Source organism: Echinops telfairi, unplaced genomic scaffold, assembly GCF_000313985.2.
Source record: "Echinops telfairi isolate 266 unplaced genomic scaffold, ASM31398v2 ScPeMD7_7473;HRSCAF=8511, whole genome shotgun sequence".
Classification (NCBI taxonomy): domain Eukaryota; kingdom Metazoa; phylum Chordata; class Mammalia; order Afrosoricida; family Tenrecidae; genus Echinops; species Echinops telfairi.
Genome location: NW_022111377.1, coordinates 183,128 through 197,908, shown reverse-complemented (window position 1 = coordinate 197,908; position 14,781 = coordinate 183,128). Strand labels below are relative to the sequence as shown.

The window sequence follows — 14,781 nt, the reverse complement described above, 5'->3', positions numbered from 1 at the left end:
ATGTAAAACCTTACGGATGAGAAGCTGTGGGGATACTCAGCTCAATTAATGTGGCCCTCTGTGCCTAATTCCTTAAATGACGTCTTCCATTCTGGAATCGATGTGCCCGTAGCTGTCATCGCATCTGGGAGGGTGTTCTTTGCTATACTAATGAGCAGGATGAGGGCATTAGAGGGAAGGAGCCCTCGTGACTCAGAAACCCACAGGAGCAGCTCTACCCTGTCCTATAGGATCGCGGTGAGGCAGACTCCACCCAGGGCCTTGAGTTTGGTTTGGTTTTGGCCAGTAGAGCGTGTGAACCAAGGTATACTCCTTGTTTGCTTGGGGGCTTCTGTAAAGTTACTGCATTTTGTCTTCCTAAAATCAACACCGCCACCCCAAAGCCATACCTCTATTTCCTGATGGAGCATTTGTGGAAGCAAGATGTGCTTCTACGATGTTCGGGCAGTTTGGGCTTCTGACTCTGGACGCTGCATGTCTCGCTTCTGCACAGCCTTTAGATCAGACACAGAAAAGCATCCACCGCCACGTGAGATGTTTCCTTAAACCGCTGTCCGTTTCTGAGGGATGTGCAGCAAATCGCAGAACCCAGGCATGTGAGGGGATATACTCAAGGGAGGAGCGAGGAGGGATTAGAACAGAGTAGCATCTTGGAAGAATTGGCTATTCGGAACATCTTTCATCTCTGACTCCTTACAACTCACCCCAAACCAAACTCAATGGCCCTGGAGTCAGTTCTGACTAATGGCAACTTTATAGAACAGAGTAGTCCTGTACCAGGAGTAGAAAATCTCATGTTTCTCCCACAGAGGGGCTGGTGATTTCCAACTGCTGACCTTGCCCTTAGCAGTGCAAGGTGTACTCTACTACATCACCAGAGCTCCTGCTCCTTGGCACTAGTCCAGTTTTAATTCTCCTACAAGGAATTATTTTGGCACCTGGTGTAGAGGCCTAGAGACATCGTTGTTAGGCACCAGGCCGCTATGTAAGACTGAGAGTGGACTTGAACCTCTCAGTTGTTTCCGACGATCTGGGTCCAAGAAGAGTAAAAGCTCCGACCGCTATGGGCAGCGCTACACTGCCCTACAAGGTGGGTCACTGTGAGTCAGAATTGACTCGATGGCAGTGGGTTTGGATTTTTGCTAACGTTGGGAAGCAGACCGCCCAGTCTTCCTTCCCCAGAACAGCTGCTGAGTTAGAGCCCTGCGTCACGCTGGTCAGCAGCACAGAGCTTGAACCATTTCCAACTTTAGCATTTGGGAGGTAGGTCTGGGAGCAGTTACCAACTTCCTTCCTTGTCTCCCGCGCTGCTCTGAGGTTTAACCTCAAGGATGGCAGTGAAAGCCCGGCAGGAAGACCCGACCAGGCAGCAGCCTAGAGAGCCGACCTGAATCTTTCTCGGGCCACCAGGAGAGAACGCACCCACCTTGTCCCTTCCCCGGGAAGAGGGAACTCGTGGACCAGCAGCCACGTGCTGTTATTCCTGCAGATTGATGCGGCGGCAGTGAGCACTTTCTCGTCTTCGGGACAAAGCTGCTCCCATGCTGGCCCAGACCGGCTCGGAGCCAGCCTGCATTTCTGCTTGTTTGGTTAGAAACACCAGGCACCACCTTGACCTTGACCTAGGGATTCCATGCCTTCACATTGCTGCCTCTGCCCTCACTCATCCTTCTTCTTGGTGTGCTTGGGGCTGCTCACACTTTCTCCTCTCATCCCTACCTCTTAATTCCACTGTCGCGCCTGGATGTTTCCCTCCTCCCCGACCGTAGATCAATACCTGCCGCGCTGCACGAACTGGTTGTCAGATATAATCCAGATCAATCCATTAGTCCTACCTGCCGGGAGCACCTAGGTATTTAGGGGTGACCTGTTCCCTGAGAACAAGAGCCCTGGAAGCATCCCACGCCTTTTAAAAGATGTTTCCTGGTAATATGGGGTTAAAGAAATGTATGCTCGGTTAACTAGGTCTACAAGTCTACACGTCAGGCACTTGACCCTGAGCGAGGCTTCGATCCAAGCATCTTTCGGACAGTCCTGGGCCGGGCGCAGCGACCTCTGGCACTCAACTGGGCGCCCACGTGGAAGATGCAGGGAATATTGACTCCACACACAAATTAATCGATGTACTTATTTTAATGACACCGTCCTCGCAACGATCACACGGACGCCTAGGCGCAGCCCACAGACCCCCAACCCGACCCGCCACCACGAGTCCAGGCTGGAGCTGCGGGGCTGCAGCGCTGCGGAACCGCGCAGGACTGCAGGTCCCGGCCTTAAAGGGGAGGAGCGGTAGCGCGTTAGGGGCGGGAGAGATGGGCGGGGCCCCCGGATGACGCCTTATTCGGGGCGGGGCCTGCGGGGGCGGGGGCGGGGATTTTCCCGGCTGGGAACTGGGAGGTTGGGCGGCCGTCAGCTGAGCGGCGCTGGGCGGGGTCCCGAGGCCGCAGGTCAGCCCGAGGCTCGCGAGCCCTGCTTCCCCGCCCCTAGTTCCCGGCCTGCGTCCCATTCCGGCGTCCGCATCCGGGTCCATGCCGTGCTATCAGTGACCCTCAGAGAGGGCGGAGTGCGAGCGGCCAGGTGAGTCAGGGTCGGAGGTGGGCCGGGGTCTCGGAAGAGAGGTAGGCCCTTGGGTGACAGGCGCCTCTCCGCCCTGGAATATGTTGTCCCCACTCCTGCGACGTGGAGCCTGGGGGGTGTGGGTGGAGGGGTGGGTGTCCCCTCTCGTGGGATGGCTGCCTTGGGGAGTGTCCAGGCCCCGAGGCCTGAGGATGACCTCGGGGGACCCAGACCTGCTGTGAAGGGGCCACGGGGTGACCATCCCAAAGGGCCCTGCCCCTTCCCCCTGCAGGTCGCTGGGGCGGCGTAAGGATGAGATTCTCCCGGGTTGGGAATGATGGTGCAGCCGATTCCTAGTCCTAAGGAGGAAGTGGGCAAAGGTACACCTTTGGAAAACATCAAATCACTCGTTTTCTGAGATGGCCCAGGAACACTGAAGAATAAGTAGTCATCTCCGAGGTTGGTGGGCTTCGGAAACAGCAGAAAGAAATTGACACAGCGCCTAGGCGAGTGTGTGTGTATCTGTGTGCTCTGTGAGGTGTTGGGGGCAGTGTGTCAACTGGAGGCAGAAGAGAGAGAGAGAGAGACTGGCTAGGAGAAAGCGAAACCCAAGTGTCTGGTCTGACCTTTGCCACCAGAAAATGTTCTAGAATGATAGGCTAAAACTGGAACAGCCAGGTGGCCTTCCCACCATAAAACCCTTTGAATGTAGTTAAAAAGGTGGCACTGTTAACACAAGAGCCCACCTTGCTCTTTGGACCCAAGAGAAGAGTTGGAGAGCCCCTGGTTCAGAGAGCGCTAGCAGCAGAGGCCCAGGAGAGAGAGTTGCCCTGTAATGGACTAGGCTGTGAATTGTGGCTTGTGCGCGCATGCATGCTGTGATTGTTTTGCCTGATTTTCTCCTGGCCGAGTTCGTGGTTCTGCAAATATTGTGTATAAGATAAAAGCAACCGCTTTTTTGTTAGTGACCTTCAGGTTGCATGTTTTACCCTAGAATCAAACAACAACACAGCTTTATTTTTGTCAGGAATTGGTCATTTGCTGTATTACCTTCTGTCAGGACCCCGGGGGCTATTCTGGCCACAAAACATACCTGCTTGCCCTCAAACCTCACTTTCTCTGAGGTTGACAAAGACTTGGGATGTCTGATAGAATCGTTGGAACTTGTGGTCAGAAAACCCAAAAGAAAAGGGAGGCACTAAACTTCAAAAACAAAACAAAGCGTGTTTCATTCAGAAGAAAAAAACCAAATATTTTAAAGTGTTTATTGTATATACTTTGACGTGTCTCTCACTGCCATCGAGTCAATGCCGGCTCACGGCGGCCCTGTGGGCAGGGTAGAACTGCCTCTGTCAATTTCTGAGACTGTAACTCTTTATGGGAGTAGAAAGCCCTGTCTTTCTCCTTTGGAGCGGCTGGTGGTTTCAAACAGCAGACCTTGGGGTGAGCAGCCCAACACGTAACCACTATGCTACCGGCTCTCCTTTTGACATGTACTTACGGGTTAAATAATAGAATGAATTATGAAATGATGCCTTTAGTGATTTTAATAGTGATAGTGATTTTTAAAAGCATTTCTAGGTTTTCAAACAACCTTTTAAAGTGGAGTTCAAGAATTTGGAAAAGAATGTTTTAGAACTGTAGAAAAACTCATACTGGCTTGCTGGGTTTGCCCTTCTACAGCAGAAAATGTCTTTCGGGTATTAGATTTTAAAATACTGCATTTTTCTGTCAAATGAATCAAGGAGACAGAACATTCAAAGTGCTATTGGGGTGCTCGGCAGAAGGAACTTCCGATTTAGCATAGGAACTCAGACTTGAGCTGGACCTTGAACTGTCCAGAGACAGTCTGCCTGGGCTCCCCGTGGTGCCAGAGCAGATGCCAGAACACAGAGGGGAAAACCCGGCAGGAACTGTGCCTTTTTCTTCTTTTCTCACAGTCTATTTCATTATTGCTGGATAGCGCATTGAACAGTTGGCTACATTGAAATAATGTGTAGGTGATTGCATGACCGCAGCATTGGTAACTAGATAACCAATTGAACTAGACATCAGCTAATAAGTAACTGTCTAAATATTTAAAATACAGTTCTTGTTTAGATCAAACTTTGTTTTGATCACCTTTGGGTGGGGTGACATGGGGTTGGGTGGAGGGTGGGGCAGTGTGGGAGAGAGCCTGCTGGTCACAATGGAAATAGATTAAGGCCAAATCTTCTGATACCCATTCCCAGAGGTCTCTTTAGCTGGATTACGCCTCCAACTCCAGGGCAAGCCCCCGTTTGTGGCGTCCAGCATGAATGCTCTTCCTGTCTCCCAGAGCAGACAGTGGAAACGTCACACCGGGCCTCAGAGTCTGAGTGTAGCCCACTCCGTAGAAACTAGACCTGTTGGCTTTTGCAGACACGGAAGCAGTGGGATCCAATGATATTTAGCAACGATGCCAAAACGAGTACTCTTGGTACCTGATGCCCAAGCCAAGTTTACGGATGTGTCAAGATCTTCCCATACTTTTTGATACATTGATCTTCCTCATTCTGTCCCATCCTTGACATTAGTGTGTGGCTGGACATTCCCAGTCCTGTAGCCCACTGGAAAGCCATTCCTTGTCGGCTTTGACTGGCACTGTCGAAGGTCATCTGATAACCCGATAGCCAAAGACAGCTGAACCATGGAGTGTAGGTCCTGTAAGGTCAAAGTCAAGACCACAGCCAAGCTGTATACACTCCCTCTTGTAGGAAGACTTGATTTGACCACTTTTCTTTTCTTTTCTTTTTTTTAACATTTTATTAGGGGCTCATACAACTGTTATCCCAATCCATATACACATCAATTGTGTAAAGCGCATTTGTACATCGTTTCTCAAAACATTTTCTCTCCATTTAAACCCCCGACATTAGGTCCTCATTTTTCCCCTCCCTCCCCACTCCCCCCTCCCGCATGAGCCCTTGATAGTTTATAAATGGGTATTTTGTCATATCTTGCCCTGTCCGACTTGACCACTTTTCTTTCCCGTGTTTGGTGAGAGGGTAGTATCAGATGTCAACTTTAAACCTTGGCAAATCTGGTCTCCAATTGCGATTTCTGTCCCCAGAGAGGTGGAGAAAGGAAAATAATAATAATAATAAAGAAATGGGTAGCGGGGGCACAGGGCATATCAGTGTTCCATTTTTCTGTGAAAGTCAGACCGCACTCACACCATTTATATTTGATCTCCACAGTCCCCATAACTTTACAGGTGTCTGTTAGATGAAGCAGATGTTGAGAACTCCACACCACTGCCCGACTTGGTTTTCACATCCAGTTTCACCAACCCCAAACCAAATCCTCTGTTGAAAATACCTCTGGCAGCTTTGCCAAGGTCAGCTTATGATGGAGGAATGCACATTGACCTCACACGCAGCTCTGCCCGTAGGTCGCCATGGCATGACAGTGAGGAGTGTTCTGGTGACCTCCGGAGGGGAATCACTGTGCGAGCAGCTGAGGCCACTCACCTCACTCAAAGTTGGGCTGCAGCTGCCTCGGCTGGAGGGCAAACTCGAACTGTGCCTTTTTTCATGTGCCTCAGATGTCGCTGCGAGGTTGGCAGGCACAGATTTATGCGTGTGGGGCCCAACAGAAAGGTCATGATTGTCTTGCTAGGGCGTCACCTCTTTTAAATCATGGTTTTTTAGTAGAGGGGGAAACCTCTTGTTAGCAACGAAACCGTATGTCCATGGGACTAGAATGAGGGACTAATTGGGAAGTTAGGAAAATGCATGCAACAAATTCAACCTAAATGTGTCCAGTGATATTATATAGGTGACAGGAATATATATATAGCAGTGAACAAAATAGGCCAAAAACCGCTTCCCCTAGGGAGTGCAACATTGAGGAGTCCAGAAAAGAAAAGGGGCATGCAGAGAGAAGGCGGTGGGTTTGGGAGACTGTGCAGGTAGAACTGACTGCACGGACTTGGGGAAAGAAGTTGGCCAGAGCCACACACAATTCCTAGGCTCCCACTGTAGGAGCCTCTATCCAATGGCTTCCTATTTTCTGCAAAATCAAGGTACCACTTCTGCTGTGTAAAGTTGAGGGCTCTCTCGCCCCACAGTAGGATGCATACTCTAAATTCTTCTTTGTGGCGATTACAAGGGTAGTTGATGCAATCTCAGAATCTTAACTCAGGTTCCTTATAAATCCAAAGCAGAATTTGCCAATAGCCAACTACCATGGCTCCCTCCCAAATAGGTTTTCACTGTTGAAAAGCAATCCATCCCTGTAGCAATTCATCTAGCACAGCGGTTCTCAACCTGTGGGCTGCGACCCCTTTGGGGGTCGAACGACCCTTTCACAGGGGTCACCCGATTCATAATAGTAGCAAAATGACAGTTATGAAGTAGCAACAAAAATAATTGTATGGTTGGGGGTCACCACAACGAGGAACTGTATTAAAGGGCCACTGATCTAGGAGATTCGGAGAATGGCCTGTGCCAAAGTAAAGGCCTAGCCTGATTATTTATCCTTCCCCCAGGCCCATTGTTCAGTGGTAGGTGTCAGTAGAAGGCAGGTTCCCAGTGGACAACCAGTTAGCACTGGCTCAGATATCTCAGGCTGCTTTAGCAGAAAGACCACAGCAATGGCTTTCACGGAGAGAAATCTGTGTGCTCACAGTGGAAGAGGCTAGAAATCCAAATCTAGACTGCTGGCTCTAAGCACACCTTTCTCTCTCTGTCAGCTCTGGAGGAAGGACTTTGGCTCTTCAAGCTTGTGTGCCTGACCCATCTTTGTGTGACTTGTCCTCTCACCCCAATCTCGGCTTCTTTACATCACAAAAGAGATGACTTTAAGGTTGGCCCTATACTGATCCTGTCTCAGAAACGTAGCAAAGACAACCTATTCCCAAGAGGGACAATAACCACAGACATAGAGGTTTGGACTTAAACCATGTATTTGGGGTGGGGGTCAGTTCAGTATATAACAAGTGTCATCCTGTAGAGAAACAGGCAGTTGCCTGGTGTGGTCGTTACTCATGTCTTCTGCCATTGAAGTAGTCAAGCCTGCTCAATATGACTGTCCACCATGGAGCAAAACAAGACATTCTTGCATTGAGTAAGAAGTTGAACTCGATCATCTCTAGGCTAACTGGGTAATGAAATTTAGGCCCAGGCCTGCAGGGCCATGTCATTGATATAATTACTTGGCGTCTAGAATTAAGAGTGACGATGTCTATTATAAGCAATTTAGCAGAACTGGGAATAAAATCTAGGAAAGTTTGCTTTTAATCTTTTGTCTATGTGGGGTGAAAGGGAGGAGAGGGGTCCTCCACAGATCTTCACAGGTCCGGTAGGCGCAATTGTACAGCGATAATACGTATAGATTATAGCAAAGTCATAGAGAGCATGAGAGGTAGAAGATAGAGTCAAGTAATGGAGTCAGACACAATTCATGGTAGCATTGCTCACCTCCGCCCCACTTGGTGGTCTTCGTGGGGGGAACCTGGCCACGCGAGCAGGAGCACCTCGGAACCTGAGAACCAGGGAGCGCTCCCGGGCCCCCAGGAGCCGGAGACAGCCCCTGGAAGCCAGGACAGGGGAGAGCTTCTTTCTTTATTGTTAACCAATCGTTATATCTCTTTAGGGGGACATCATTACAGAATCACACTTCACAGGAAGGGGCAGTACAATAGGCGTACACATTGTAGGAAGGGGATCTATGATAGGCATAAGCGTAACAGGAAGGGGATGAGCTAGGGGTGCGCCCATCGGAATGGGAAGGTCTAGGGGTATACATGTGACAAGATGGGCAGACCCTGGATTCATGATGGCAGCCTAACCTTGGTCATCCTTGGGTGGGTTTAACTTCTCTGGTGTCTCCTACAAGGAAACAGACAACTACTATCCTTATCAGAAGGGAGTGGGCCCTACTTGTTGTGGGATAAACAGTGATGTCTGCTTGCTCCAGATGGCTGATAGTTCTTAGGGAGAATGACCCCTAATCCACTCCTGATGACCTCCAAGTGCACAGTCATTCTCAAGCAGCTAAATCTGGCATATATTTAGGGGAGACAACTTGAGAGAAATCCTTCTGTTTCCCACATGTCTACTAGGGAGTTCTCATACTTCCTCACTAGTGAAGTCTTGACAAATCCTGTGATAGATTAATTCTCCCTTTCATTGTCAAATATCACTTTTGCTGAGAAATGACATGTTTCTGATGGAGAGTAGTTGGATTACTATGAGAAATTCTATTATTAGAAATAATCTTGGATTAAATGGCTTAGTTCCAATTTTAGTGACCTCAGAAGATATGTGCAAGGATTTATAATGTGTCTGTGTTTGTGTTTGCTCAATTGAAAGTAACTCAACTGACCTTTTACCAATAGACATCTTGCATGTGCTGTACATGTTCGCTGTACAGTAATGAGTGCTAATGATGCTCCCAACGTATACATTCCCAAAATCAGATCACTTTCAGTAAAATTGTAGTCTTAAGTATATGTGTACTAAGATTCCTGTGCCTTATATACTAACTTATTATCATACCATTTGAATTATAAAGTCATTTTTTTCTAGCACTGCTAGAAAACAGAGTACTGTACTAAGAACAGGGGTATCTATTAGAGGGGGGGGGGCATAGCACATCCACAAGAGTCCGAGAGTCTTACGTGTGTGTTGACTGGTGGGGTTTGGACTGTCATCTTAAGAATACTGTTTCAACAAGTGCTGACCCAGAGTTTTTGAGCCGAAAGCAGCCGCGCTAATTATCATTTGCTAAATGATTCAATAAGTAATCGCAAGAGATCAGGTAGGATTTTTGAAGTTCACACCCCTGGCTAGTGGCACCTAGTGTTTTCTCTTCTGTCTCCCTTAGCCCAGGCCTGGCAGTCTGCTTCCATAACCATCAGAGCCCAAGGGAGCAGGTGTGCTGTGCGCACACAGGGTCTCCATCAGGCAGAGCCGACCCAATGGCAAGTCACAACTCGTCACTCAGCCTTGCGGTTTCCTTGTGCTCTCGTCCCAGTCTGCACAACCTGAAAAAGTTAGCTGCCCAGATGGAACAGCCAGCACTAGCTTCACCTCCATTATGGTGGTTTCCAAAGGACTTTTTGAGTCCTAAGAAAGGACAAAGAGGAAAACAAATCTGAACAATTTCTCTTTGCTTCTTTTTCTTCTCTTCCTTTCCCTCTCCCTTAAAACAACCATTTGGGAGAAGTCTGTGCATGTGATCAAATGAAACCAACATAAGACATCGCCAGATAGCTCATTACCTACACTTCCAAACACCAGTGAACTGTTTCCACGACCTCTGCAAAGTGTGGCATATCATGGGGCGTCTGAGGAAATTTAACATGGATGAGTAGGATATATAGTACATGGATTTGCTCTTGATCCTGAGGTTTGTTGTCTAGAATTTTAGGGTTCCTCTGCAAAATAGGAAAATTGTTATTAAACAAACCCTGTTGTTCTGAAAGTTTAGCACCTAGATTGTTCTATATGAAAACAAATCTTTGGGAAAGCAAGAAAATGGCAGGGAATCCAAGTTATTTTATTGGGGAAACAAAGCAGTCTGTTCTAGTCACCCAGGAGTAGCACACTGCAGCATTATACCGCTACCTGAGTGAATGAGGCTATGGAAAGCATAGATCCTTGCCAATGGACCAGAATTAACTAATATGCTTTATCAGTGTTTTCTGCCTCGTAAAACTGCCATCTTTACTAAGTCATTCTGGGAAAATACAAGTATATTACTTTGTGCAAAATGCCGGAGGGAGAAGTCACTGCACCAGAAGCGCCTGCTATTTCTCGTTGACAACAGCATTAGCTCATAATTACCTGGCCTCACTCAGTGCTGACTCACAGTGGCTCTATGGGAGGGTAGCACCGCCCCTGTGGGCTTCCGGGACTGTAACTGCCTAAAGAGTAGAAAGCGTCATTTGTTTCCTGGAGAGCCGCTGATGGCTTCAAACTGCTCACCTTCGGTTAGCAGCCTGGCACCTAACCATGGTTCCTAATTACCTAGAAGTTTTTTTCAAATTCGAAGGAGGATACCTGCCAACCTCCAGAGACCCCAAAGGTTGCTTCCTATTTGAGTAGGGAAGAAGCATGTCTGTGTTCTGTGGGTTCATTTCCTTTGAATCTCCCGCTGCGGGGAAAATAGACAGGTTAGACCACATGGTAGAAAATAAAGTTCCCTTGCCTCTGTTTTCCAGTGACTAATTTTATGTATAATTGACTCCCCAACTCCCAAGTTAGAAACTGTGTGCTCACTTCCCACCTCCTCCTTCATCCTTGAGCCTATCATCTGTACCTGTGATGGAACTGTACCTGTTATGGTATATGTACATGTACCTGTTTTCTGCCTCACAGCAGTTCTGTAGAATACATAGTTACTTGAGATGTGATTGTCAATTGCAGTTGAGTCAGCCCCAAATCTTAGCAACCCTACATACAGCAGAACCAAACAGTGCCCACTCCTGTAACATGCTTATAACAGTTGCTGTCTTTGTTCCGTCAGCTCATCATGTTGTCGATCTTCCTCTTTCTCCCCGACCCCACACCAAGCATGTTTTCCTTTGCCAGGCACTCACCTCTGTGACACACGACCAAAATACTTGAGACGAAGACCCGCCACCCTCACCTCTAAGATGCATTCTGGCTGGACTTTTCCCAACACGGATTTGTTCGTTTTTCTGGTCCCTCACTGCCATCGAGTCGATTCTGCCGCATAGTGACCCTAAAGGACAGACTAGGACTGCCCCTGTGGGCTTCCAAGACTGTAACTCTTTACAGAAAGCCTCCTCTTCTCCTTTGGAGCAGCTGATGGGGCAGAACTACTGACTTTGCAGTTAGCAGCCCAGTGTGTAACCCTCTCTACCACCAGCGTCCCTTTCTCCTCTGGTCATCCATAGAATACTCAGTAGTCATCAGCAGCACCACAATCCAAAGGTGTCAGCCCTTCTTCATTCTTCATGGCTGCCTATGAAGCCATTGGAAGCACCAGGGCTTGGATTAGATGCACCTAAGTCTTCAAAGTGATATCTTTGATTGTTGACAGTCTAAAGAGATCTTGTATGGCAGATTTGCTCAGTGTTTTCTGTCCATCAAACCCACATGTATAGTCACTGTTTCTCCTCTTGCAAAAAAACATGGTCACAATGCATATGTTTCTGGTCTTGCAAATTTTATCATGTGACCTGAAGTGTCATTTCTATCACCTAGTCTATAGCTTCCAACCACCAATCCTTCTTTGTTTTCAACTTTTGCATTCCAATCACAGTAATTATACATGGATCTTGATTGCATGCTTGATCAATTTCAGGCTGTAAAAAGTTGGCAAACATCTCTAATGTCTTTCCTCTTTGGCTTTAATAGTGGGTGTTTAAATTTGCATAATAGTAATATTAGCTGGCCTTCCTCATTGACATATAGTTTTTTCCCACCACTGACATAATGGTACTTCAGGATAGATCTTGAAATGTTCTCTTTGACACTGAATTTGATGTCATTCCTAGCATACTAGAACATATGATTAGCCGATTCTGGACAGACAATACCAATCCATTTCCACTCACTGATGCCTAGGATATTGATCTCTATGCATTTTGTTTCATCTTGAGGACTCAATTTCCCTGCATCCATACCTCGTACTGCCATGTTCCAATTTTAATGGATGCTTGAAGCTCCTCATTGTGAGTTGTGCGCTCTTGGCAAACGAAGGTCCCTGAAGCTTCACGCCGTCCACAGCTTGCACACTGATTCTTCCTGGACGTGGCCTCTTCCCCAGTCGGAGCTGGAGTGCCATCCAGCCAGAGGTCTTCCCGTGCAGTCCCATGTCAGACACTGCGTGGGCCAATCGATAGAGAAACAGAGCCCTCCTTTCTATTTGGTCGGCCACATGGATTTAGAATTGCCTTCTAAGGGTAAGCAACTTGGAACTGATCGTATGCTTTTTCGGGTATTTCTCACCATTTGTCACATTTGTCTACATTCACAGCAGGACTCGCTCTCTCTGTGTATGTGTGTGTGTTTACAGTAGGTGCTGGGGGACAAGTGTTGCCCTCACCTGTGTATTACTTTTTATGACTTTGTATAATATTACTACAGCTACATCTACATTAATTCTTCATGGGAGAAGCTTATCCTCTTCAGGAACAACAAAGAATGATGTGGTTTTCCTGTAGCACATAGCCAGTCGTTGGAAGAGACTTCCGTTTGCCCGGGTGGTAGGTCATACAGACGAGAAGTTGTGATCCAGTCATTTATATGTCATGTTCACACTGGACACTCTACAAAATAAAGTGATAGGCAAAACAATTTCCAAGTGTATAATAACTAAGAAAGATGTCTTGGTTATCTTTGCTTTGAAACATTATATTAAGTATTCAACAGTACCTTTTCTGTATTTAAGGTTGGTTTTGCAATCATACCTCCTTGTGCTTCATATTGAGCGACCTTAGGCACGCCCTGTTAACGTGGATTCCTCCCCTGTAGGTTAACTATCAAATTGGGTTCTAGTGAACAGTAGCACGGTACAGTGGTCAGCACGTGGATTTGAAAGGACCTCACTGAGTCAATTCTGACTCAGATATCATGTTAAAAAATAAGTAAATAAAAGGAGTTCTGCCTGTATTCTTCATCAAAAAACACCGCAAGTCAAATATAGAACGTATTCAAACAGCTTTCTTGTGATTAGTTCACACGCCATGGAATTCATCCAAAATAAGGAATTTGAACTTGGAGATGTGGATGGGAACTCACTTTAATGGCGCCGTGTCTACAGTGCCGGTCTATGTAAGTGTAAGGTGTATGTTTGAGGGAGCCTTCGTGCGAGGGTTCCTGATCATCCCCAAAGCACCCCCTCTGCTGTGTCTCCCAGAACTCCTCACTCTGGTCTCACGTTTCCCTAAAGCCGGGACATGCATCCCTTGTTGTTGTTGTTTAAAAGGAAGAATCAAGTATGCTTTAAAATGTAATTGCTGATTAAATAGCCAGCACTCAGAAGAAACATTTTCGTCTCTCTTATTCACTGCCACCGAGTCGATTCTGACGCACAAAACGGCCCCGTGGTTTCTGAGACTGTAACTCTTCACAGGAGTAGAAAGCCTCATCTTTCTCCCAAAGAGCGGCTGGTGGTTGCAAACTGCTCGCTTTGTGGTGAGCAGCCCACTCTATCACCAGGGCTCCTCAGAAGAAGTATTAGCAATTCCTAATGGATGTGTGGGCTTTGTGAAGACCTCCTCGCCAAGAGGGCGGCAGGCAAATTCTCGGCTTGTGCCTTTTCCTTAGGAACTGCTGCCATGTCCCACCAACCACCGAGCTGCCTGAGCGAAAGGGGGGACAACTCCAACCAAAGCACAGAAAATGGACCCCCCTGTCTGGCTCCCCCGAACCTGGACACGTTCACCCCAGAGGAGCTGCTGCAGCAGATGAAAGAGCTCCTTGTTGAGAACCACCAGCTGAAAGGTGAGCAGGCCTGGCCCCTGTTTCTACTACATGCACCCTGGGCCGTCTGGAAATGTCATCCCTTGTAAAGAGACCTGTAGGCGCACTCCCTTCTCCCTGGGGAGAAAAAGAACACAGAAGGTAGCTTTTTGTGAGGCTCAAATGGCCTCCTTGCTTACTTTCAGATAAAATTTAAAATAGAAACAAAACCCACTGCCATCAAATTGACACAGACTCATAGTGACTCTGTGGACAGGGTGGAACTGCTCCTGTGGGTTTCCAGCCCTGCAACTCTTTATGGGAGTGGAAAGCCTCGTCTTTCTCCCACGGGGTGGCTGGTGCCTTTCAACTCCCGAAATTGTGGGTAGCAGTTCACCGTGTAACTATCAGGCTCCTTACTTGGGCTAGAGGTAAGAATAAAAATTGCTGTAAACCTCTCAGGGAAATAGCATGATGACAGGCTGTTTAAAAAGAAAAGGAGATGGGGAGCCAGGGGTGTCATTCAGTCAACTCAACTGATAGTGACCCTGTAAAACAGTAGAGCCTCCCAATCGGTTTCCTGGGCGGTAACCTCTGTGGAAGGAAGCCCGGTGGCATACATGCGTGAAAGGTGGAAACACGTCAGCCACTCCATGGGAGTGTTTCCACAAAGAGTACAGGCTGAGGAACCGTAGGCAGCAGTTCCACTCTGTCCTGTGTAGTTACTACAAGTTGGAATTGACTAGACAGTATTGGGGTTTGTTTTGTCCTCGACTTTTTGAGTCTGTGGAAGTAGACTACTAAATCTTTCCGCTGGGAAACAGCC

At 47.6% G+C, this 14,781-nt stretch overlaps 2 protein-coding genes and 1 pseudogene across 2 annotated transcripts in view; 1 reads left to right on the top strand and 2 right to left on the bottom strand.

Annotated features, from left to right (window-relative positions):
• Positions 1–2,530, bottom strand: part of CCDC3 (coiled-coil domain containing 3) — a 180,765-nt gene extending 178,235 nt beyond the window's left edge. The window contains exons 1-2 of the mRNA XM_004712659.3: positions 2,200–2,530; positions 1,778–1,835 (exon numbers count right to left, since the gene is read on the bottom strand). Of these exons, the coding sequence (XP_004712716.2) occupies positions 1,778–1,835; positions 2,200–2,530 (389 nt within the window). The remainder of the gene's footprint in view (positions 1–1,777; positions 1,836–2,199) is intronic.
• Positions 2,440–14,781, top strand: part of OPTN (optineurin) — a 98,256-nt gene continuing 85,914 nt past the window's right edge. The window contains exons 1-2 of the mRNA XM_045285580.1: positions 2,440–2,577; positions 13,821–13,997. Of these exons, the coding sequence (XP_045141515.1) occupies positions 13,832–13,997 (166 nt within the window). The 5' untranslated portion in view covers positions 2,440–2,577; positions 13,821–13,831. The remainder of the gene's footprint in view (positions 2,578–13,820; positions 13,998–14,781) is intronic.
• LOC101658505 lies at positions 4,805–5,976 on the bottom strand (annotated as a pseudogene).